This window comes from Anabrus simplex, chromosome 2 (assembly GCF_040414725.1).
Source record: "Anabrus simplex isolate iqAnaSimp1 chromosome 2, ASM4041472v1, whole genome shotgun sequence".
Classification (NCBI taxonomy): Eukaryota; Metazoa; Arthropoda; class Insecta; order Orthoptera; family Tettigoniidae; genus Anabrus; species Anabrus simplex.
In genome coordinates this window covers 848,400,807-848,427,557 of record NC_090266.1, presented here as the reverse complement: position 1 = coordinate 848,427,557, position 26,751 = coordinate 848,400,807, and the positions used below count along the sequence as shown (strand labels likewise).

Sequence of the window (26,751 nt, the reverse complement as noted above, 5' to 3'; positions counted from 1 at the left end):
GAAACCAATCTTCATTACCTTCTTCTTTGTTCAGCGATTTTCTCTGTTCTCTAATGACCTTTTCTAAGACACAATTGAAAAGAAGAGAACGCCCATACTCTTGTCTGACCCTCATATTTATCTCGAAGGGCTCTGAAATCTAATACATGAAATTTTACTTTTGATATTGTGTTGGTGAGAATCTGCATAATCAAGTTCTGGGATGTATAATCTACTCCAAACACTTTGGAAACATTCAATAAGAACTCTTGGTCAATCGAGTCATGTGCTTCCTGAAATCAAAAAATACGACTACGTTGTCAAACCTCCCAGTTGTTTTCTTTTTTTTTTTTTTGGCTATTTGCTTTACGTCGCACTGACACAGATAGGTCTTATGGCAACTTGTCTTTTATTATTATTATTATTATTATTATTATTATTATTATTATTGTTATTATTATTGTTGTTGTTGTTGTTGTTACAGAGTTATCCATGGAGCAGAAAGAGGTGAAAGAAGGTGCTGGGTGCAATGGGTCTAACTACGATATCAAAAATTAATTTAAAATTTTAACATAGGTTATATTTCTTTTAGAATCTCAAACTTAACAAAATTTTCACTTTTTGAAATAATAAAGTAACAGGTACAAATAGCAATCTTGAAACAAGAATAGGAAAACCCAAGATTAGGGAATTTTACAGATTTGGGGCTTCAAGCCCTTAGTTTACAAATTCTGAGATACCGGATCCAGTTTACAAAACTTTGCAAATTCTCAATTTTTAGACAAGAACCAGAATATTCCAATTTAAGAGCACATTGCTCCTACAACTTTACAGCCTTCCAGAGGCGCCCCTCAATATTGCAGTTGAATTCTGAAAACGTAGAAAAGAGCTACATGCTCTCAAACTTCAACAAATTTCTTACAGCCTACTCAAGGCAACATTATGTCACAATCTTACAATCTCTGGTCTCTCTAGGCACAATTTCCACTTAACAAAAGTTAGTACACAGGGGTATCTAGTACCCAACCTACTGGGCCTTTGTGGAAAAAGAACAGGATAAATTAATGGCCCGAAACACAAATTGAATGGAGGCGTACACTTGCGCTCCCAGAAACTTTAATATAAAACCCTAATTGGGCTCTTGGCCCAATGATACAGAGGCTAATCCCAAGCTACGTGGGTGACTAGAGTGAAGGTTAATTTTAACACTTTACCAAAAGAGAAAAATTTACAAAATCATAGTCACCTCAAATTAAATTGAAGGGGAACTCGAGAGGGTAACCCACTCTCTATCCCCGATTTACAGTTTTAAGAATTTATGAAATTTTACATTAGCCGAAAGAAGGTTTACATTTTGGAAAAGAGGAGGTTACATAATTAGAAATCTGAACCTTCCCCTCGTGTAAGTCTGCGGAGGTAGCTACAGAAAAATAAGCCTGGTGGACATTACCTTGGCTGCTGGACTGCCTGGCCTCCTATATTAACACACTCAGCAGGACAACGATCAGTGAGACAAGGTAGCCCGAAAAGGCTCAGCTTATATACCCGAGGGGATTGTTCGAGAGGATTCGGGACTAGTCCGGACACACCCTCTCAATTTTATTGGCACTCTCAAAAGTTACAACCAAAGAACCAAAAAGAAGCCTGTGATAGGCTGAAAACTAATTACAGAAAATTCTTATTGGCCAGATTCAAAACTGGTGGAATGAGAAAGAAGTGTTGCAAACTTTGAAATATATACAAAAAAACAAATGAAAGTTAATTTACTTGAGAAAACCCATAAACACAAAATTTGTTTCAATAACAACTTCTTTTACGTTGCACCAGAGTGCATGACCACAGTTTTTGGTAATGACATCTATGGAGAAATGTCCAAACTTATTGCTGTACAGCAAAACAAAACCAAAATATATCCAATCAGTTTAGGAAACTAGAAATGATAAACTTCTCAATTTTGAAGTAATGACATCTTCTGATTTATGTCCTAACTTCATGCAATAGCAGTTTCACGTTTGTTGGATAGATAGAGTTCATTAAGGCACTTCCTTTGAATGAGCGGAATTGAGGTGTACCTCCCAGTACAGACCTCTCCCCTCAAAGGTCCTTCCCTGGGGTGACGCAGAAGACACTTGACCAAAGAAGATTTGCACAGACAAATTTTTATAGGAAAAAAAATTTGTTGAAAAGTTCCTTTTTAGTAACTTAATTGTGAAAACCAGCTTTGAAGTCTTTTGGCGGTAGTAGAATTCTTGGATGCGCCAATTGAGTTTGACGGCAAGACCTGCTGCCGATACCCAGGTGAGGTCGCCCGGACCCCCCAAATACCCTCAGATACACCTCTCCCGCTACTGTGAGAAGGGTAGTAGTAGTGGTGATGGTCACCGCAGATCAGATGTAGATGTGCAGTCCCCAGATGGATTGGAAGTGATGTCACCGCACTTCAGCCTTTGCCGGGAAGGTGGACTCCGGTGCACCGTCCAGACGGAGTCTTAACTAGAGTGGAGCGGGCCCATTCCCCACCCCAGTATCGCTCACCAGTTGTTGAAGCATGGCCGGCAGCTGCTGATGGGGTACTGAAACAATAATATCTGGGTGACGGAGATGTGTCGCTGGAGCATGCCAGTACAATTTTATTTCTTGGAGGTAGAGGGGCAGGCGGCGTAGATGGTGAGTGTGTGTTAACACTGCGTGGATGAAGGAGACGGGGGCTTGGTAATGACCACCAGGTACTGGCTAACAGGAAATTTGTCGGAGGGGAAGGTTTTACAATAATAACAAATAGCGGCAGAAGGCCACCCCATGAGCATTACTCAATTTTTTTAGCAGAAAAATACTTGTTGAAACAGGGTGTCCACCCATATGGAAAACCTGGGAAACAGGGAAATGTCAGGGAATTCTATAAATAATGAGAAAACCTGGAAATGTCAGGGAATTCAGGAAAAAATCTGGAAATTAGTTCTTCTGCCAGATTAAATTGACATACCGTATTTATCCGTGTAATAGAAACACATTTTTGAGTTTTTATAACATTAATCTAGGGCAGGAATAAATTGTAATGAAAAGTTACTAAAGTGTGATCTCGAATGTGAAGTAACCAATAATATCAATAGCTATATGATTGATCGATCGAATTTTCAATGTTTTGATCTGCGTACTATTGAATATTCTGTGTTGTTGGGGAATGGCAAGCTTGATGAATTAGGCCTATATTGCCTTCTCAGTTTTTCTAATCGCTTAAATGCATGGCTTCCACAACAAAATATGCATATAGACAAAATTCCACAAACCAACAGATGACTGTGTTTGTTTACGATGTAATGACGTGTGCGATACTTACTACCTCATAAAATGTAAAAACAGAGACAAAACACCGACTGAATGCAGAAAAGTGTGAAATTCTCTTAAACTTAATACTCATTCGAGTGCTCAAGATTATTACTATTATAAAATGCACTGACGTAGGTAAGCCTTGTGTAAATGTGTAGTGCATTGCAACACCATTTGGGCTTCGCCGTGTTGAGTTTCTAACCTATCTTTCGTGCGAGGGGTTTGGAAGTTTTGAGGCACGACTAGTAGCTTGTAATATCACATGTAATTTTGCGAATACAGAACAAGATTTAAAATAGTGTCATCACATTGTAAGATGAAGGTTGTTTGTTGGTTAAGAGATTTTGAGTTTGTGAAGTATGTTCGGATGTATTCGGTCTTGATCCAGCCAATCCCAAACTGCCATTTATATCGGTTGAGCGCAATCAAATACACTAGAGACAATACGCGACACTGAGCGAGATAATACCAATATAAATGGTCCGTTATTGGACATTATAAATTTTCCAGCTAGCTCATTCTTGGTTGCCAGCGTTTCGCCCTCATGTGCTAGGGTGGGCTCATCAGTTGGTACCTAGCACACCTACCAATACGCTGGCTAGTGCATACCGTGGAGGCCACTGCGTAGGCTAACTGGAGCCACCGGCAGTGCCAATGCACTAAGAGACTTTGTCTCATCACTAAAAATTGATGCCAGCTTGGCCATCAGATGATATAGATGTTGATTCCCATAGGGAATCTGAAATTTTTTTTGTCCTGAATGAGCAAATTTATAATACCAATATAAATGGTCCGTTATTGGACATTATAAATTTTCCAGCTAGCTCATTCTTGGTTGCCAGCGTTTCGCCCTCATGTGCTAGGGTGGGCTCATCAGTTGGTACCTAGCACACCTACACGGTATGCACTAGCCAGCGTATTTGGAAGATCACAACATGATCAAGGGTTATGAATTTCATGTTGTTGGTCCGTATTGAACTGAGAATAACATATGAATGTATAATATTGTAAATACATATTAGTATTGAATAGGTGGAAACCTTTACTGTGTTACTATTCATATGTTAGATCACAACATGGCACAGGGAGAAACATCTCTGGACCAAAGAAACGATATTCAAACCCAAAGAGAAACACAGGCAAGCGCATAGCCTGAATATAAGAAAACAAACATGGCAGCCTTGTGGGCAAGCAAACGGCCATGACGGAGACCAAGGCAAAATAAATATCACCATACCGGCAACAAGCATGAGGCTCAGAAACAAAGTCAAAAATATAAATTGAGCTGACCGATATGTCATCCTTTCTCTCCTTCCACTCACCAACACACACCCAAACATGCTGACATTGCCGGTATCGGCAAACAATACGAGCAGTTGCTCCAGTTAATAAGTTGAACACCAACTCATATAGTATGACTTTCATGGCCACAAACAAAGGTCTCACATGTCAGAGATAGCGTGCACGGCGCAGACAATTAGCAGTAGGATAATAGGGACCCAGTGGTCACGTATAAACCCATCAGCTTACGCACTTCGTACGACACGACTGGATCTCCGCGTCAACACGCAGGGCGTACATCCATTCGATGGCAAAATACTTTACAATGTAGTGCACGTAAATAAAATCAATCATAGACCCAGCTATGAACAGAACACAATCACGTCAACAACAGACACACGGCCCATTCTCACTGTAGAGCAGAAGGATGCATATCAGTCGGCCATCATTAAAAGAGGTGAATGGCAAAAGAGAACCATAGGAATATTATTAATACAAGGATTACCATACCTGTAATATCAATAATCAAAATAACAAGAAGGATGGTAGTATGGGTCAAGTTTAAATCTATTAAAAACCCATTTATGGCATAAAAACGCCACTCCAATCTGCGTGGGATCCATGTTTATATTCCACACACATAACAATGCAAAGATTCGCTCCAAAGAGATAAAACAACAGTCTCGCCGAAAGAATGATCTTCTGTGCTCATGACCCAGGGAGCTGCCCTCCCTGGTACAATCATGCAAACACTGAGGCCAATACAAACCCTTTGCAATACGGAAAACATCATTTTTATGAATATGCCATTTTAGCATGGCTCAGCGTTCCCCTTTGATTGTGGGAAAGGTCCGACGTAGTTATATATAGACGTTCCATGGGGCAAGACGCTTGATGAGGTGACAATAACCAAGCTCGATAATTGCAGTTGCTTAAGTGCGGCCAGTATCCAGTAATCGGCAGACAATGGGTTCGAGCCCCACTGTCGGCAGCCCTGAAGATGGTTTTCCATGGTTTCCCATTTTCACACCAGGAAAATGCTGGGGCTGTACCTTAATTAAGGCCACGGCCACTTCCTAGGCCTTTCCTATCCCATCGTCGCCATAAGACCTATCTGTGTCGGTGCGACGTGAAGCAAAAAAAAGAAAAGTGACAATAGACCTAGCTTAGTGGACAAGGTGGGCTTACTAAGCAATCAAGATTTACAAGCTTTTACCATTTCTCTAATTTCACCGTCCATATCTTTCCAAATAAACATCTCTCGGATCTTTTCTCGAGTTTTTAAGGTGCCTAAGTGCTCCCCTAATGGGGTCTCATGATAGTACTTGAAGTTCATAGGCACAAGCACAGCTGGAACTACTACTTTCATCTTTTGATCATGCCTGGTGCCTGAACGGGCAACACAAAACCCCGTTTCTCAACACAAAAGGGATGATATGTTCCCCAGAAGAAAGGGTTTCCATAATAGGAGCCAGCACCGGATCTTCACGTTGGTATTTTTCAATATCCCTAAATAACATAGGAGCATCAGTGAGAATGGCATTTATGCCTGAAGGAGTGGGCGTGGGAAGAGAAGAACTATCTATCTTCTAGTTCGGAGGTTTCCACTTCATGAGAAATCACGCGGCTTAGTCCATCCGCAACTACATTTTCAGATCCTCGAATATTCCTCACGTCAAATTGGAAGGCAGAAATCCTGATGTCCCAGCGGGTTATATGACCAGTACGACGCGGCCTAGCTAATACCCATCTTAAAGCTTGGTTATCTGTTTCTAAGTCAAATTTGACATGTTCCTGATAAAGACGGAACTTCTCTAGTGCAAACAAAACTGCCAAACCCTCAAATTCTTAGATGGAATTCTTGGCCTCCTGAGCCGATAATGTCCTAGAAGCATAGGTGATGGGCCGCCTTCCGAGTTCTGTTTTCTGAAGAAGGACAGCAGCAACCGCCGATGACGAGGCGTCTGTTTGGACGATGAATTTCTTTGAGAAATCAGGCATTGCTAGAACAGGGGCGTTACAAAGTGCTAATTTCAGATCTTTGAAAGCGGCTTGCTGAGATGGCCCCCATTCAAATTTGACACCTTTTCTACGGAGTAAGTTCAAGGGCGCCGCTCTGTTAGCGAAGTTAGGAATAAATTTCCTGAAAAAATTCACCATGCCTATGAACCTGGCGATAGCTTTGATGTCCCTAGGAGGTTTGAAATCACGGATGGCCTGTGTTCTAGAATGCACAATGAAAACACCCTCAGGCGACACAATATACCCTAAGAATGACATGGATGGCTTAGCAAAAGCTACCTTGGATAACTTCACAGTCAACCCAGCCTTACGAAGGCGATTGAGTACATCCTTTAGGCGATCTAGGTGTTCTTCAAAGGTCTCGGAAAATATAACGACATCATCAAGGTAGTGTCCGAGAAGACCCTATCTAGCAGTCTAGTAAGAACAGCTTCCCCCGCGGGGAGCACGAAAGGCACGCGGTTGTACTCATACAAATTCCAATCCGTGGCAAAAGCAGTTAGGTGTTTCGATTCTTCAGCTAGAGGTATCTGGTTGTACGCCTTGTTCAGGTCAAGAATGGTAAAGAAGTTGGCTTTCCGAAACCACGAAAAACAAGGGTGAAGATCAGGAAGGGGCACCAATTGTAACGCCAACTTACGGTTGAAAGCCCTATAATCAATCACAGGCCTGAAGCCACCTTGGGGATTTGGCACAAGAAAAATGGGCGATGAATACGCCGACTTAAGAGGTCGAATAATCCCATCTTTTAACATTTGATTGTTAATCACTTTAAGGGCCTTCATTTTAGGTGGCGATAGCGTATAAGGTGGAAACCGAACTGGAATTGAATCCGTAACCTCAATCTTGTATTCGATAAGGTCAGTAACACCAAGAGTATCAGAAAATACATCAGGAAAAGACTGACACAATTTACGAATACTTCCAGCCTGCTCCTCGGGTAGATGTCTAAGGTCTAACAACGTCTCATCCTGGGTAGGCGAAACAGATGAACATGACACAGAATTACACTTTAATAGAGAAATCTTACAATTATTTGCAAATTTGAAGGTGCGCGACTTACTCTGAATGTCAAGCACGAGACCAGTAGAAGACATGAAATCAGCCCCCAATATTACAGTGCAAGACAAGTGTTTAGCGACAAACAACTTTACAAAGGTGAAAAATGAGAGTATCCTCCTAATTCAGTATAATAAATATTCCGTCATTAGACAGAGTAAACAAATTCAAACATGTTTCGGCTTGTTTGAGCCATCTTCAATGAAAAATGAGGGGAGTTTGAAATAATTTACATAATATAAGTTGAAAAAATGCTAAAAAAACATAATGAAGGAGCAAATGAAAAAGACAAACAAAAGAGAGCCTAGACGGAAACAAAATGAGCACAAATATACAATATTTACATCATTATGCAGAGCAAAAAACAACTCACTGCGACAAAATTCAGTGAAAAGGTGTTAATTTAAAGTAATAATTGAAAGTAAAAACTGTGTTAACCTAAGAAAACAAAGGAATGAAAAAACAAATGATGCCGATGGAAATGAACAATAGTAGCGCATGGTGAGGTTGTGGACCTCATAGTTTACAAAATATTGTTTAGTATCAATAACAAAACAGGTTAAAATCAGTGTCGAAAATCATCCTTGTAGAAACCCATCACATTAAATTGGTCAGGAGGGGAGCGGGAGTAAACATTTTTGAGAAAACAACTTTATTCTCCAGGTAAATTTGAAAATATGAATTTTAGCAATTATGAAACCTAAAATTTCTAATGGAGAAGAGTTAGCCGAAACGCATTGGACAGAAGACGAACAATAGTCAGGGAACTTACAAACAGTTTTTAATTTAGAATACCATTCTTCCGAGATTATAGAACACACTCCCTGAATCTAACAGAGCGGTGACGGGTTCAGTATTTATTTCAATATTAAGGAATGGCACGAGAGCAGGGGTCTCTGCCCCAAATCTGAGGCAGTCTTTGGGGCCTTCAAACAATAAATTAGAAGAACCTTTACCCTTACCAGTGCTTTCACTGGGTTCAGCAGGGGCTGAGGCTTGGGAAGATGAACATGCCAGCCCAGCCGATGACACTAGTCACTTTCTATTACTGGAGTTCACGGAGGTTGCAGTAGAAGTTGAACAGGAGGGGTTGCTATTGGCATTGGTGCAATTCCTGGCAAGGTGAGTAAACGAGCCACATTTGAAACAACCTTGAGATGACCCTGCTCCATTCTTTGCCCCACTCAATTTTATCAATGGGCTCTTATGGCGCAAATGTTCCGTTGACCCACAAGCATAGGATTTGCGGGTGGTGAAAGTTCGGCGAGGTGGAGGCCGAAAAATGTTAGAAGACGGAGAGGGCTCCTTCGCAACTTGTAAGGTGTCGGCATACCTTACTCCTTCAGCTGATACAGCCATAGCCTCTAACTCTGCAAAAGTTTGGGGACGAGACGCGAAACATAAGTAAGACCTATAGGGCGGTGAGATGCCTTCGGCAGTAGTTCGCACTATTTGGTCTTCTGAAAAATGGAGTGCGAACACCCTGGTGTAGAATTTAATGTCTTGGATAAAATCTGGAAGATCCTCATCCAGTCGCTGTACCCTAAAATAAAACTTTTGTATCAAAGATGACATTGCTGTAGCCAGAATAAAGTTTGCCAAATCGTGGGGGTGGCTGTCTTCTATGGATTATCTATCGGCCATGGCCTTAACTATTTTGTCTGAGAGAACACCTACGGAATATGGATACATGATTTGAAGAATTTGAGAATGAAAGAGCGAAAACACTAGTGCGTGATCTTGAAATTCAACTAAAAACCTGAGGAATGAAATGACTTCGTTAGTGGTGTTTACTGAAAATTTAGAAATTCCCTTAAGCAACATAGCCAATGGATGAGGCAAACTACTGAAACCAGGTGATATAATAGGTGACGGCATAGAGGGTTGAGAGGTCTCAAACACAGCATTGTTCAAAACGAAAGGTGGAATTTGTTTAGGATGACCAGGCTCAGTATCCATTGGGGCCGAAGTTTGTTGAGTAGCCACTTTCTACAGCTTTAGACGAATCCTCCTAAGTAGGCAAGTTGATTAAAGGGACTTGGTCCATTTTGGGAGCAGCGGCCAAAGTCAACAACTGACTAACCCTATTCGACATTTCTGATAGATGTTCTACCAAATTGCTACCCTCCTTAGCATGATTTTCTTTCAACTTTAGAGACAATAGGTCCCTAGCCCTGTTGTAAAAATGAAACAGTCTGCCATGTACTCTCGTAAGTTGGTTAGCAGATGGATCGCTTACTTCAAAAAACCTCACTACAGATGCTAGCTCAGTGGTATTGTCCATGATGGTTGATAGAGCCTTGTCAATTTCCTTTTCCCCAAAGACTGGGATACAAATAGGCAATTCTAAGGATTGTTTGAGTTTGGCAACATCTGCCACAACCGTGCCTCCAGATTGGACCTTTCTAATGAGTAACTCGTAAATCAATTCCTCCTTGCGCAAGTACCCAGGAGCGAGGACATCACGAGGACCAGACATGTTGACAGAAAGTTAATAATTTGGAAAAATTTCCAGCGAGCGAGAAAATTCTTAGAGTTCCGAACAGATCCTACTTTTAGCCGGCAAAAGGGGCTTACTTTAGACCGATAAAGCCACGCTCTGCTACCGCTTATTACGGAGTTATCCGTGGAGCAGAAAGAGGTGAAAAAAGGTGCTGGGTGCAGTGGATCTAACTACGATATCAAAAATTAATTTAAAATTTTAACATAGGTTATATTTCTTTTAGAATCTCAAACTTAACAAACTTTTCACTTGGTGAAATAATAAAGTAACAGGTACAAATAGCAATCTTGAAACTAGAATAGAAAAACCCAAGATTAGGGAATTTTACAGATTTGGGGCTTCAAGCCCTTAGTTTACAAATTCTTAGATACCAGATGTAGTTTACAAAACTTTGCAAATTCTCAATTTTTAGACAAGAACCGGAATATTCCAATTTAAGAGCACATTGCTCCTACAACTTTACAGCCTTCCAGCGGCGCCCCTCAATATTGCAGTTGAATTCAGAAAACTCAGAAAAAAGCTGCATACTCTCCAACTTCAACAAATTTCTTACAGCCTTCTCAAGGCAACATTATGTCACAATCTTACAATCTCTGGCCTCTCTAGGCACAATTTCCACTTAACAAAAGTTAGTACACAGGGGTATCTAGTACCCAACCTACTGGGCCTTTGTGGAAAAAGAACAGGATAAACTAATGGCCCGAAACAAAGTGAATGGAGGCGTACACTTGCGCTCCCAGAAACTTTAATATAAAACCCTAATTGGGCTCGGCCCGATGATACAGAGGCTAATCCCAAGCTACGTGGGTGACTAGAGTGAAGGTTAATTTTAACACTTTACCAAAAGAGAAAAATTTACAAAATCATAGTCACCTCAAATTAAATTGAAGGGGAACTCGAGAGGGTAACCCACTCTCTATCCCCGATTTACAGTTTTTAGAATTTATGAAATTTTACATTAGCCGAAAGAAGGTTTACATTTTGGAAAAGAGGATTTTACATAATTAGAAATCTGAACCTTCCCCTCGTGTAAGTCTGCGGAGGTAGCTACAGAAAAATAAGCCTGGAGGACATTACCTTGGCTGCTGGACTGCCTCCTATATTAACACACACTCAGCAGGACGACGATCAGTGAGACAAGGTAGCCCGAAAAGGCTCAGCTTATATACCCGAGGGGATTGGTTGAGAGGATTCTGGGCTAGTCTGGACACACCCTCTCAATTTTATTGGCAGACCCAAAAGTTACACCCAAAGAACCAAAAAGAAGCCTGTGATAGGCTGAAACTAATTACAGAAAATTTTTATTGGCCAGATTCGGAACTGGTGGAATGAGAAAGAAGTGCTGCAAACTTTGAAATATAAAAAAAAACAAAAACAAATGAAAGTTAATTTACTTGAGAAAACCCATAAACACAAAATTTGTTTCAATAACAACTTCTTTTACGTTGCACCAGAGTGCATGACCACAGTTTTTGGTAATGACATCTATGGAGAAATGTTCAAACTTCTTGATGTACAGCAAAACCAAACCAAAATAAATCCAATCAGTTTAGGAAACATAGAAATGATGAACTTCTCAATTTTGCAGTAGTGACATCTTCTGATTAATGCATACTGTGAACATTAATATTTTTATTTCATTTTTGTAATGTGTTTCACCCAGCACAGGGCATAAGTACAAAAACTTACAGGAAATGATGCTTTAAATTTCTCTTTCTTCAAAGCTCTGCTTGTTCACTACCCTCCCCTACATGTGTTGAGTCACGCAATGCATTCTACTGTATTGCTTGCCAGATGCATGCCTCATGTAAACAATGGATACCATGTGGTACTCATTCACACATTCATGTCTGTACTCCATTCACTAGTAAAGATTGTGATCATTTCTATGAAGGTAATCCCAAAAATAAGTTCATTTTTTTTTTTTATAGATACCTTGACCTATTTATTTCTACAATGATTTACATCATTTTACAGCTTGAACATTTAGCTATTTTTGGTTGATGCATTTTTGTAGTCGCTGTGACAGTTTTTGTATGCCCATGTCATATCAGCTCACCGCCATGCTGTTCAGGAAGTTGTGACCCTCATCGTGCACCTCATCGTCGGTTCTGAATCGCTTTCCAGCCAAATGTTCTTTCAACTGAGCGCCAGGTCAGGTCTATAGGGTGGGTGGGTGATGATGTTGCACTGAAACTGTTGTCCGACTCGGCTGAAAGGTCAGTGTACTGGCCTTCGGTTCAGAGGGTCCCGGGTTAGATTTCCGGCCGGGTCAGGGAATTTAACCTTTATTGGTTAATTCCAGTGTTCCGGGGGCTGGGTGTTTGTGCTGTTCCCAACATCCCTGCAACTCGCACACCACACACAACACTATCCTCCACCACAATAACACGCAGTTACCCACAATGGCAGATGCCGCGCACCCTCATTGGAGGGTCTGCCTTACAAGGGCTGCACTTGGCTAGTAATAGCCACACGAAATAATATACTGAAACTGTTTCAGGAGAGCAACGGTTTGCCGTGCGATGTGTGGGTGAGCGTTGTCATGGAGAATGTTTACGCCCTTGCTCAACATTCCTCCTCTCCGGTTCAGAATTGCCCGTCTTGAGTTTTTTCAGGTCTCACAGTACCTGTCAGCGTTAATTGTGGTCCAAGCAGGCATAAAGTTGACTAACAGTAACCCTTTTCGATCCCAAAACACAGTTGTCATGACTTTACCGGCAGACTGTGTTTGCTTGAATTTCCGTGGCTTTGGCGAAGAGGGATGCTTCCACTGGCGTGATTGTTGCTTGGTCTCAGGTGCAAAGTGAAAGGCCCAGGTTTTGTCACCTGTGACAATTGAGTCCAAAAAGTTGTCCTGTTTGGTTGCAAAGCATTGAAGAAATGCGTGGGAAGAATCAACTCGTTGCTGCATGTGGTCTTCAGTCAGCATGCATGGCATCCATCTTGCGCACACCTTCCGGTATTTCAACTTCTCCGTTAAAATTCTGTGAGCGGCGCTTTGGGGAAACCTCAAGAACCAAAGTGCAGAGATCATCCAGGGTGATTCGCCGATCTTCACGCATGATTTGCTCAACTTTCACGACGGTCTCGATGGAAATTGATGGTCCCCCGCTCCTTTGTTTGTCTGAATTTCAGTCCGTCTGGCTGCAAACTCTCTACACCACTTACAAACATATTTGACATCCATGCACGACTCACCATACACTTCCGTCAATTGGTGATGAATTTCAATCGGATCAGTACCTTTTGCGTTCAAAAACCAAATAACTGCGTGCACTTTGCACTTAGCGGTAACATCCAACGGTAACTCCATTCTCAATGGCTGCGAAGCCAAGACTGAGTGCCTCATTGCGGTGTGTGCATGTTTGTATGTGAGCACGGGGAAAACTCTTCACAATATTGTGACCAACAGCCACACGAACAGAGTTCTGTATTTATAAAAAAGAAATAGGAGACCTTATTTTTGGGATTATTCTTGTACGTACCCCATGCATTTTTCTTGGGAATTTTGAATGCTAATAGTAACACTGTTCACAGCTAACATTCTGTTGCGAATTCAGTGCACTGCGTTGCAAGATATAAGAGATATGAACCAGTTACTCCCAGCAGTAAACCACACGGTTTAAGAAAATGAATATGGATCCTCTCTTTCATTATTGGGTTTATTATGCCCATAAATTTTCTGTAACTTTTTAGGCAGCCTGTATAATGTGTTGTTGTGCAGGAAATGAAAGCATGTCATCATAAAAATAATATTCTGTTTTGAACAGTATGATATGAAAATTATGTAATCCTTTACTACCCTTTGGCTGGAAGTATTTTGTGTTCTCAGTAATGTAAGTGTGTGAAATTTTACTCATGTAGCTATATTCATACGAGGTTAACAATGGTGGAAGCCTTTACCTTCCACTCCTCCAAGGGCCTTCATGGCCTGTACGGAGGTGACTTTGCTTTGCTTTGCTTTGCTTTGCTTTGCTTAGCTATATTCATAGTACTTTCATAAAACTATATTTTACCATTTGTATTTAATATTAAGTTTGCCATCTTTTGGGGATACCTTCATTTAATATTATGAGCATGAAAATAGTTCCTCTTTAATCCAGTTGACAGAAATTCTCTGAACACACTTGAGGCATTTATATGAACATAATCACATTGAATGGCCCCTTGCAGGTGGGATGTTGGGAAAGCCATTGGTTTGTGGCATGGCATTCATTAATTGAATCCCCTGTGGGGGGGATGTATACATCCACATGTAATCCATGCCTGTTGTAAAAGACAACGAAAGGTGTCATGAGGCCATCAGTCCTATGTTTGGGGTTTTACTGAATGAAAATTTGATGTACTTCCTGCCTGGGGAAGTGCCTCTTACGAGAGCGGCTGCCTGAAAGCCCAGATGCTATCCACATCCCTTCAGGTAGGATAGGAGCATCAAATACCTTGGCAGTAGTATCCACCTGAAAACACAGTTCCTCACACAGCTAAATTCCTGAGCAGAAACCCCTCTGTATATGCCGTGGGGTACATGCCTATATGGTATTGGACCCTGGGCAATACCTTCCATCCCAGGCGAGTATCACCTTGGCTGCGTGGCTGTGACAGAGGCAGCCCATGATCGGAGTCGTTAGCATTCTAGGAGGGTATGTTTGGTCATTGCTTCCAAATGTCAAAACTTGTCCATAGTGGTCTACCACCCAGTGCCACCACACCACCACAAGTGCCAGCCTGAAAGATTCGCATAGGGCTTTGATAGTTCCCCGGTTGCTATTAGAACCGATGGGCATGATTTCAAGCTGGTAAAATCAATCCTGTTCAGTAGACACGCAAAAGGTATCTTCAGTAAACCTGAAGATTTAAAAAGGATCTACAATTAAAGCTTGTTACTGTAGATGTGTACCATGACCACTTTGGCAAAATCCCCCTCAGAATGTAAGAGCACAAATCTCTGAATCTAGTTCATGGAGTGATCTTTTACTGTGACCGGATCTAGAATTCAGATGATGAGCTAATGGACCGAGCTCAATAGCTGCAGTCGCTTAAGTGCGGCCAGTATCCAGTATTCGGGAGATAGTAGGTTCGAACCCCACTGTCGGCAGCCCTGAAGATGGTTTTCCGTAGTTTCCCATTTTCACACCAGGCAAATGCTGGGGCTGTACCTTAATTAAGGCCACGGACGCTTCCTTCCCATTCCTAGGCCTTTCCTGTCCCATCGTCGCCATAAGACCTATCTGTGTCGGTGCGACGTAAAGCAAAAAAAATAAAAAAAATAAAAAATAAAATGAGCTAATGGAAGACGTGAAGAACTTTGGCATGACACGTCAGGAGCATTACGCACAAGGTCATTTGTTAAGACATTGCCACGGGTGCCTTTATAGTCTCATTTAAGCTGCCATTGTTATGGGAGAAAGTTAAAGTTACAACCTATCGTTGCAATGTGAGGCTGTATATCCTGTTTCCAGTGCAGTGTTATAACTGCAAAAGGTTCAGACACATATATCTCATTCGAACAAGTTTATTTATGAAACTTGTAAAAGAGAAACTCATGGCACAGAGCAGTGCACATCTCCAAACAAATGCGCTAAAAGCCCTGGTCTTCATTCTTTCCAAGGTAGGAACTGTCCAGTCTATCTCAGGAAGAAGAAGATCCAGGATATGAAATCCCTGGATAGTATTTCATACCAGGAAGTGCACTGAAAGTTTAATTTCATGAATTCTCCATCAAATCAATTAGACATTAGCATTATAGCTCAGAGCCTGCCGAGTTTGCTGTTTGTTCAAGTTAAACCATTGGGGATCGCACCATCCAGAGCGGTGGTTGCTCCTGTAAGCAACACTGTATGGGGTAAAATCCTGTGCTGGCAAAAGAAATGAAGCTAGCGCTACAGGGAAGGAAGGCTAAATCCCCCTCCCGAAAGAGGTCGGTGAAAGCCGCTCCTAAGCCAGCGGAGGTGATTTCTTCGACCAAGCTGGGAATATTCCTGCCAGCCTGCCTAAACAAGAAAAGAAGGTGGGAAGGAAGTCTGCTCTTCCTTTTGGACTAAGTGTATGACACCAAATGGCGATATGGCATTCTTTCAACTCTGCATTAGTGGAAAATCAGAGGCAATATTCTGGTTTTTATTGCAAATTCTTTTGTCCCTATGTCTCTTCTATCCAAAAATGATAATATTCTCCATACCATGTTCAGGAAAATGTAGTCCCTCAGCAATTTTAAGTGTCATTCTGTTTGTGATTGCCATAAATGGTATTGTTGCTGCTGCTGTTTCAGCAGTCGTACCGGCACTGACGTTCATTACATTGCAGTGCTTATAATATGGTAGTTGCATAGCAGCAGTTACAGCAAGCTATTCAGAGAGTGGAACAGTGGACTTTACAGCGTAACTTACAGTTTTTAATGGACAATACCTCTGTTGTCCATTTCTGCCAGTTACTGTGGAAATGCCATTCTTTCCAGTTGTAGACACATACCGATCGATTCCTTCGGCACCTTTCCAATATTAAATCATCATGGGAGACATACTTGCTTGAATTAAAACTCAGATGCTTTAAGAAACTCAGTATATTCGGGTGTGGGCTGATCACACTGTGCTGCTGTGTTTTTATAGGACCTATATCTTATCCAGATTAGAGTATGGCAGTGCAGCATATGGATTAACACTTGATTCTTCTTTTAATAAACTTAAAAGCATACCACAGTGGAGTTAGGTTGACAATGAGAGCTCTCTGTAGTCCTATTCCATAAGCAGAATTGCTGGCTGTATGCTGCTTATCCATGGACACAGCTGGTTGGAATACGTCTGGATAGTGTATACAGAAAATTTTATGTATCTTCGGTTCCTTGTCTTGTCAGAGTGCCAAGTAAGGTGCCACTATGGACAGTAAGTTGACCTGACATTATCTTGAATTTGCACACTGGCACAAAAGCAAACGCAGATTCCTCCATTCATCGGAGGCTGTTCAGGACCATTGTGAGCTAGTATCCAGGATCATATGTGCTGTACATGGATGGTTCGAGGGCAGAAGTTAAACTTGTTCATTTTGAACCAGATTAGGTTTCTCTATTCTCTACCTGAAGCCTGCAGTGTGTACACAGCAAAGCTCAATGCCATCTTGGAGTCTCTATGGTACAGGCCGTCCAATGAATGTCAGCAATACCTGGTATGCACAGACTCGTTGAGCTTGGTGTAGACTGTCTCTCCGTGGTTCCCGCAATACACCCTGGTGCAACATATCCACGTTATACTGATCGGATTGTGGAAAGTAAACACCAGAATTACATTTCTGTGGCTTCCAAGCCACTTAGGTATAGTGAGAAATAAGTTAGGTGATAAGGCTGCCAAGGAGGCAGTCGCCTAGCAAGTGGCTGCGCGGTTTGGGTGTTACGTATCCACCAGCTTGCATTCAGGAGATAGTGGGTTCGAACCCCACTGCTGGCAGCCTGGAAGATGGTTTTCCTTGGTTTCCCATTTTCACACCAGGCAAATCTTAATTAATACTTAAATTAATACCTTAATTAAGGCCATAGTTGCTTCCTTCCCCCTCGTAGCCCTTTCCTAGCCCATCATCACCATAAAACTTATCTGTGCCAATGCGACGTTAAAAAGGTAAAATAAAAGGCAGTCACACTGCCCCTGTTGCCTTACAAGTTTCCATGAGTGAAGTGGCAGACTACCCCTCTTTCCAATAAACTATTAAAAGATCAGTGAAGGTGCGGAAGACATCTCTTAAGTTATCTTCGATAGAAACAGTGGTATTGTGCCATCTTTGAATTAACTATGATATAGCAGTGCACTCCTATTTACTGAGGGGAGAGGACCCTCCCCCCATCCCGAGTGTGTACTTACGGTGCCCATCTGACTGTACCACACATCCGTATGGGGTGCAGGGGCCTGGCTGATCTCTGCCATAGTTTAAAACTTCTGATTACCATATCCCTCGTACGTAATGACAAGCAGTCAGTAGACTCTACATCGTCCATTTTACGAGGGATAGTGGTCTGTTTTACCATTTTAAAGTCAAATTTTGACATTTATATACTGTATAGTTAAAAATATTTTTATCTTTTAACTGTGTGGTTGGATATAAGCATCAAATTTGATATTTCCTTCTAATATTTCATGATATTATTAAATGAGTGTATTTTTAAAGGCAATACCATATTGAATTTTCTGTCATTTTGTTCATATTTCTTTTTTTTTTTTAAAGTCCTTTTCCGGAAAATAAGACCTTGTAGATCAGACCCCACTGATTATTTTCAACTAATATACATGTTCACCTTGGTCAATTGGTAAATTTTAAATAATTATCTGATATCATGCCATGTCTTCTAGATGTTAGGCTCTTTTAAACAACAATCATCATCAGCATCATCTTCAAAGTGATTATATGTATGTATCTATTTTCTATAATCTAGTTAAAGGAAAATTATAATTTTCTAAAGGTATCATTTGTAGAAAAAACATTTGGGAAAGTGCACCAGTATTAATAAATAGTGTTCTGTTCGTTTTCCAGTTGTAGTAAAAATGTTAATTTGTAAAGAGATCTGCAGTCTAATAATGACCAATGGGTGTGCTTAAAATTAGTGGTACGTTGAGTTAAGGGCAGAACATATTTCCTTTCAGAAATCTGGAGTGTTGCTTTAAAAGATTGAAACCCTCCTTTTTTTTCTGTTTCTTTTTCAGTTGATTGTGATGTACCTGCAAGTTCTAGGTTTTGAAAAGAATCGAACTTTAATGCAGCTAGCATGGTAAGTCTTCAGTTTTATATTCTTGAGATTCATGTTATGTTTTGTGGCATTAATACAGTATTGTGGTTACCTGAAGTGCTCCAAATGAACTGAAGTTGAGCTGTCATGTTAAATGAGGTTTTTGAAGGACTGTGTGTAATAACCATCTTCATATGACAGTCTAATTCCTTAATTTCATTTTCTCTGTGTTATCAGTTGGGCTCAGATAATTATGTGCTAACTTTTCGGAAATACAACCTGTGACAATAAAGTTCGGTGAATAGTCCTGTATTATCAACCTAGATGAACAATGCACGACAGTGACCTTACTGGCCTTCAGAATAGTCCCCTCCCGTAACTATGCACTGCTGAGATCGGCGATACATGTCCTGGAAACTTTGCAAGAAGGCTTCCTTTGGGATGATGTTCAAAAGCCTCGCCACGTTTCGTTGGATGTCAGGAATATCGTCAAATCTCTTTCCTTTCAAAGCGAGTTTGAGTCGTGGGAATAGGAAGAAGTCTGGAGGATTGAGACCGGGCAAGTATGGGGGATGTTCAAGTTGCACCACCCCCTTTTTTGTCATGAACTGTTTGACGATAGTGGCTGTGTATGGGTGGGCGTTGTCATGGACAAAAAAACCATGAACGTTGTTGTGCGTACTGGGGTCGTACCCTGCGTAAATGTTTCACGAAACGGGTTAAAATTTCAATGTACTGTGCAGCATTCTCCTTCAGGTAGAAATTCCTTGTGGATAATGCCTTGACTATCGAAAAAGGTGATGAGCATCATTTTGATGCGTGACTTTTCGGCTCTGACCTTTTTCCGACGAGGGGATCCCGGAGAACGCCATTCCAAGTTTTACCTTTTCGTTTCAGGTTCGTACCTGAGACATCAGGTTTTATCCTTAGTGACAATAAAGTTCAAGAAATTTGGTGTCGCATCTGCCGTTTCGACATAATCCTGCGAAGCCTCTAAACATGCCTGCTTCTGATCATCAGTCAAGTGATGTGGCAATAGACGAGAACACGTTTTCCTCTTCTGTAACTTCTGGGTAACAATTTGTCACACGGATTCACAGGTTATCTGCAGTTCATGCGCTATCATGCGCATAGTTAATCGCCGATTATTCGTGATTAATGTCCTCACCTTCTCAATGTTTTCGTCATTGATGGCGGTCGCCGGTTTTCCGTTACGGGGGGTTGTCAGAAACACCTTCCCGGCCTCCTTGAAAATGGGTGAATCACTCGTACACACACTTTAAGGACAGTGCTTGATATTCATAAACACGTCCCAGCATCGCATGCATTTCTTTCGGTGTCTTGCCAAGCTTAAGACTGTACATGGATCTTTTGGTCGTGCATGTTCCTGTTCGCCATTAAGAACCAATGTACTAATCACGCAATGTGTCAAACAGGTCTTACACGGCACACATACACACACACGATGCTCAGCTGAACAATGTTGGGAGCAGGTGGTCAAAACCTGCTGCTATGCAGGTGCAGCGTTGTGTGTCGCCAGTGTTGCCAGATCAACCGTTCTGACTTGATTCACCGACCCTTATTGTCACAGGTTGTATACATTTATGTGTTTAAAAGGCAGAAAAATAGGTGATTAATTTTCGAAAATATCTTCTTAAATTTGTATTATAATTCTACCTTCCAGTTTTTTGAAAATGTAGTTGAACATCCATCTGCTTGAACAAACCAGTCCACAGTACAAGTGTTCAATCGGACGTACTTCCCGCGTAATAGGCTGCCGCTTGCTGCAGTTTCCTAATCCCACAATACTTATTTTATTTATTTATTTATTAATGTCTTTCTGTACATGGCGGGGCTCAGGCTATGAAGCCTGCTATTATGCCAAACCATATAATTATGCACCTGCATAAACATAATATACTGAACATTATAACTACTTAAAAAATAAGTTAATTATAATTTAAAGTTAATGTGAAATGTAAAGCATCATTCCAAATCATTTTAACATTTTAAAATTAATTTATAATATTTACTATTATTAAAGCTATATCTCGAAAAATATAAACTATAATCTTTCTAACCTTACATTGACATTTATTCATTTAACTTAATAATCTAAAATTTAAGGGTACTTCTAAGAGTAAATCAATCTGAGTGTAGGTAAAATTTCCAGCACATTCTTCTGAATAGCTTTAGGTTGCTTACTGCGGGTGCACGATATGAAACCATGTACGTGCTGTTTTCTAATTTTATTCTAGAGTGGAAAAAAATTTCACTTCAAAACCTTCCATAGCACTGATTGTTTTGTCTTCTACTGCTACTAGTGTACCTAAATATGTTCGATTGACGTATATAGTATAATAAATTTATCTGCCGGCATGGCTACACAGATACCCATAGTTAGACAGTTAAACAAAACACCACCTTTATCAGCCCCTGTGGGTGGGAGAGACAGATGAAGAATACACCCACAGTATCCCTTGCCCGTTGTAAGAGGTGACTAAAAGGGGCGACCAAGGTATGATGATTATAGAACCATCAGACTACTTGTGATTAGTACCATTACCTGAGGAACACCATGGGTCGACTTTTCTTACGATTATTACCACCCTGGATCTACGTTACCTAGGAGTAGTTAGTACCCTTATGTGAGGAACACCATGGGTCTGGGCACTGCCTGTGGTTGGTACTGTCATGAGTATTCCACTGTGGCGGGGTGGGGGGTGGGGGGGAGGGCTGCATTTGGCTGCGCAGACTAACGTCCATGTGCCGTAATGCCACGCTGAAATGTGTTGGTTTCCCAGAGTTCTAATACGTATGAGTAGTACCATTTTCTGAGAAACTCCATGGGTCTACATTGCCTGTGATTCGTAACACTATGTGAAGAAAACCATGGGTCTGCGTTACCTGAGAGTAATTCCAATATGTGAAGAACACCATGGGATTTGTTACCTGTGGGCTTTACCATAATGTATCACACACCATGGGTCTGCAGTGCCTATGATTAGTACCACTACGTGAGCAACTCGACGAGTATGTGTGGCCCATGATTAATTCCACTAAGTGAGGAACACCATGGGAATACCGGCGCCTGTGATCAGTCCCACTATATGAGGAGTACAATGGGTCTGCGTTGCTTGTGAATAGTACCCTTCTGTGCAAAACACAATAAGTTTGTTTTACCTGCGAGTGGTTCCATTGTGTGTGTCGTACCATGAGTCTGTCTACATTACTTGTGATTAATACCACCTTGCGAGACACACCATCAGTTTACATTAGTACTTGTTATTAGTACCACTATAGGAGGAACACCATAATTCTGCTTTAGCAGTGATTTGTACCATTATGACGGGCTGGTGACCTGAATGTTGGACTCCTTTAGATCATCACAGTAATTAAGACATTGTGAATTGAATCCACTGATTGCTTTCGTTTCATGATAATTTTTTTCATCACCATTCGTTTTATATTCTAGTCAGTGGAATATTTTTTTTTAGAGTTAAGTTTCATCTTGTTGCACCTTGTACTATTAGGAGCCAATGACCTAGCTGCTAGAGGCCCCTTTAAACACAGACATAATCATAATCACCACCTTTATCCGTTGCACTAAAATTCGCTATTTGGTGTTTTCTCAGCAACTTACAGTACATTTGTACAGCAAAAATACCACAGCAGTATTTTCACATACAAGACATGCAGAAAAAAAAACCGCGCGCGCGCACACACACATACACACTCTCTCTCTCTCTCTCTCTCTCTCTCTCTCTCTCTCTCTCTCTCTGAAATAACAATTTCCAAATGGTAACACACAAAGGACATACTAGTAATTCCACCAGCTGACTGTCATTGTATATAACAAAATAATGCAAATGAAAATACTACTTATGCTACTCGTCATACACAGAAAGAACAAATTGCTTTGATTTCACAAATAAAGCCATGCTCAACATTAAAAAAAATTACACCCCCTTTCTCACTCCAAATGCAAATATATATACATTACACTGGTCGAAGCTTCTTTCTACACTTTAGCAGTACCATTTACAAAGATCAGCATTTTGAAGTTAAAAAAAAAAAAAAAAAAAAAAAACCTCTGCCTATTTTGAGCTAAAACAGTTGTGTATTGTGAAAAGCTGCTCTAACATCAGAGAAGGTTACTGGGGCATATGTAAAAGGTACAGCGTCTGACAGTGAAAATTCTTCTTTGTTGGGCTCCAGATCTCCTGTACCACTAACTACACTACTTATTTGCCAAAGTTTATTTTTAAAACTCAAATTGTTCGCATAATGCCACACCACATCCAGCCAAGTACTCCACTTGTTGCATACTGGTTGCGGAGGTAGTGGTAGATCAGTGGCACACTGTTTAAATAAACTTATACGACTGACTGTTTTAATGTACACTTCCTACATGGATGCTATTACTCTGTTCAATTTGGGAAAATACTCCTTGCTGTTTCAGCAACACAGTGCTTACCGTTCACCATACAAATTAAATGAATCATCTTGCTACACAAAACTTTCAACCCTTGGCATGCTTTAACCATATAAGGTGCAGCATCTGTAATTAATATCATATCAGATGCCATCAAGCCACAGAAGCTTTGTAGTATCATTAAAAGCTGTAGCTTGTGTATGACTGTTAGTTTTCTCAAGATGAACCGTTGTCAGTAAGAATCACAGTGACGGATCGCATTGTAACACACTGATTGTGGTATTGGTTGCGTAACTGCCAGTAGTAGTCATCCATTGTAATCCAATACCGCATTGTCGCAAATTTCACCATGAATTCCATGTACTATCTCAGAATGTTTAGGTAAATGGAGCGTACAGGATTGACTCGTCGGGGAGAAGAAGTTTGTCCTACTTTTGTAATGTTTCACGTAGCATTGGATTCTGCAGTTTGTTACTTGGTATATCTTTTGTTGCTCGTGGCTTTACGTCGCACGGACATATATAGGTCTTATGGTGATGGTGGTATAGGAAAGGCCTAGGAGTTGGAAGGAAGTGGCTGTGGCCTTAATCAAGGTACATCCCCAGCATTTGCCTGGTGGGAAATGGGAAACCACGGAAAACCATCTTCAGGGCTGCCGACAGTGGGATTCGAACCCGCTATCTCCCGGATGCAAGCTCACAGCTGCATGGCCAACTCGCCCGGTAAGTGGTATGTCAGCTACAACAAATGTTTGACAAATGTCTTATGAGAACTGGCACTTTTGCAAGGCCAGGTCTCACATCTTGCATTTCGGAAAGCAACTGTTGTGTCGGCTTCTTTAAAGATGCACATTTCATGTGTTTTGCTGTCGTGATATTTGCATAACATATAAATGCTTCTGCAGCTACGTTTCCTCACAAATGCTGGGGAAAAAAACCCCCAGTTTCATCAGTTTTAAAAAGTCTCCGGCCAGGCTGAGTAGCTCAGATGGTAGAGCACTGGACTTCTGAGTTTAACTTGGCAGGCTCAATCCTGCCTCAGTCCAGTGGTAATTGATGATGCTCATAACTTGCAAACACATCTACGGCTACGTTTTCTCACAAGTGATGAAAAAACAGTTTCATCAGTTTTAAAAACGTTTCCTCAGACAGTAGAGTGCTGGCCTTCTGAGTCCAAATGGGCAGGTTCAATCTGGCACAGTCCGGTGGTAATTGAAGGTGCTCAAATACGTCAAGCCTCGTGTTGGTAGATTTACTGGCATGTAAAAGAACTCTTGCGGGACTAAATTCCAGCATCTCGGCATCTCCAGAAACAGTAAAAGTAGTTAGTGGGACGTAAAACAAATAACATTATTATCAGTATAAATTTCAAAGACATCGTCGAATGTTAACTGTACAAAGGGCACTAGGAAGGTTTTGCAATACGCAAAAACGGTTGGCTGGACACCACTGCTATGGTGAGGGATGAAAAGAGGGGTGAAAACCGGTCTAGAAGATATCAAGGTGCAATCTTCACACCAGTCGTTACCAAGCCGTGGGACTGAAAGAAAGTTAGGATGTCAGTGTGGTCTAAAGGTGAATATCGCATTATTGTCGACCGAATATAAAAATCAGGCTAAGTGCCAAAATCTAAGTTTTGAGATAAACAGAAAAAAACATTGTCATTTTCACAGTTTTTTTATTTTTTCTTCTGAAAAAAGCGTAAAAAAAGTCGGAAACACTTACATTATAAACACTCGAAAGCTTAATGTTACCTAAGGAATATTATTGTTGTAATTACCTCTTTTGTTTGAACATTTTATGAAATGAGGTATGTGCCAGTCCTTGTTCCATTAAAACTGGGCTAAGTGCCATCAAAGTAGCACAATAATGAAAGGCAAAATTTACAAGAGCAGAGTGAGCAAACGACAGGTATATATAACATTTCGATAAAGAAAGGAGGAATTTAAAAAAATTAATTTTATTCATAAAACAAAACAAAACCAAGTACTCAAGTCAAAATAGTAGGCCCTGAGTAAAAAGTAGTATTCTTGAAAACTTTGTTGTAGAAAAAATTAGTAATTTGAAAACAATGTAGTGTACAGTACCTTTCTTTAGGCTATAATAATTGTTATACAAATATTAACATTTTTATTACGTAAACAGTGTTCTTCAAATCATGGATACTGTGTTAGTTCAGTGTAAAAAGGTTAGTTTTCTTCCTTTAGGTACGGAATCATCTTTTTCAGATCTTCCTTCTTTTCCGGCTTCAATCTGGATGTCATTCCCAACCGTGGCAGTTCAAAGTGTTTTATAGTTTCATTCGTTACCCCTATTTTAAACACGCTTGTTTTTGCCCGGAGTTCAAAATCACTGAAAGCTTTTTTGTATATACAGTTCCTGGATTTTTCTTGGTTACTTTGACCCAAACAAACTTAGAAATTTCTAAAGTTGTCATATTAAGGCAACTTTTAGCTGCTGTGCTGAAGTCATAAAAATCTTCTTCATCCATCAAAGTGATTATAAGTGGTGGTTGTTTTTTTTTGTGTGTGTGCAAGCTGTACAGAGAAGTCTGACAACATCCAAGAGAACCTCACATTTCTTAACATTTTCTTCTTTTTACGAGACGAAAGTTGCGGTCGCATCTTAAGTTGGAGTGGCCTGGGGTAACATACTTATGTTGAACCTCATCAACATAGTTGTTAGAAACCAAATATATCCAAAGAAACAATAGCATCTTATTCTTACTTTGGCCCTCACAGATGTTGCTCCATATGTTCATTTTTTTCTTGTCTGTTATGTTATTATTAACGCCTCTTATTATTCAACTGGAAATTTCGTTGCCCCCCTCCCCCGGCCGCTCAAAACCTTATGCCAAACAAACATAAATCTCTGATTGTTGTCAGCCATGTGCAAACCCAGATTAAAACAAGACAATTGTTATAAGTAATACATTTGGCAGTGGGTTAGTGTTGGTAAAGGAAACACTTGCTGTAAGTCGACTGAAATTGTACAGGTATCACTCATGGGAGCAGCTGATCCTTTGTGATTTAGTTTCATCATTTCTCTGGCTCGCTCTGCTTTTCTGTGGTGAATTTCCATTGAGGTTCAGTGTAGTTCGTTGTTCCTCTGGTCATTTTGTATTTTGTTGTGCAATAAATTGCAAGTATTACACGTGTCTTTTCTCGGTTTGGAAAGTGTTTTCTCACTGTTTCTAAGTAAAATTGGTACTGAACTGCAGTATCATGTAGCTACAAAATCAGTCACATGGCGCTTGGCACATAGCCCGGAGGTGGCAGTTAGACCCAGGCGAATTCTTGTGGCTAAAGTTTGAACTACTTGCAGACTGAATATCACATAGCCTGGTTTTTACTGCACAGGCATAGGCACATAGCCCATGTTTTAGCAATAAAATGGAATTTGATTGTTTTGGCACTTAGCCCGGTTTTTATATTCAGTC

At 40.7% G+C, this 26,751-nt stretch overlaps 1 protein-coding gene across 2 annotated transcripts in view; it reads left to right on the top strand.

Moving 5' to 3' along the window:
• The window catches only part of LOC136864507 (cyclin-L1), a 531,120-nt gene that overhangs the window by 264,862 nt on the left and 239,507 nt on the right, over positions 1–26,751 (top strand). For both annotated transcript variants that reach the window (XM_067141567.2, XM_067141568.2), the window contains one exon: positions 18,856–18,920. In XM_067141567.2, coding sequence (XP_066997668.1) covers positions 18,856–18,920 — 65 coding nt within the window. The remainder of the gene's footprint in view (positions 1–18,855; positions 18,921–26,751) is intronic.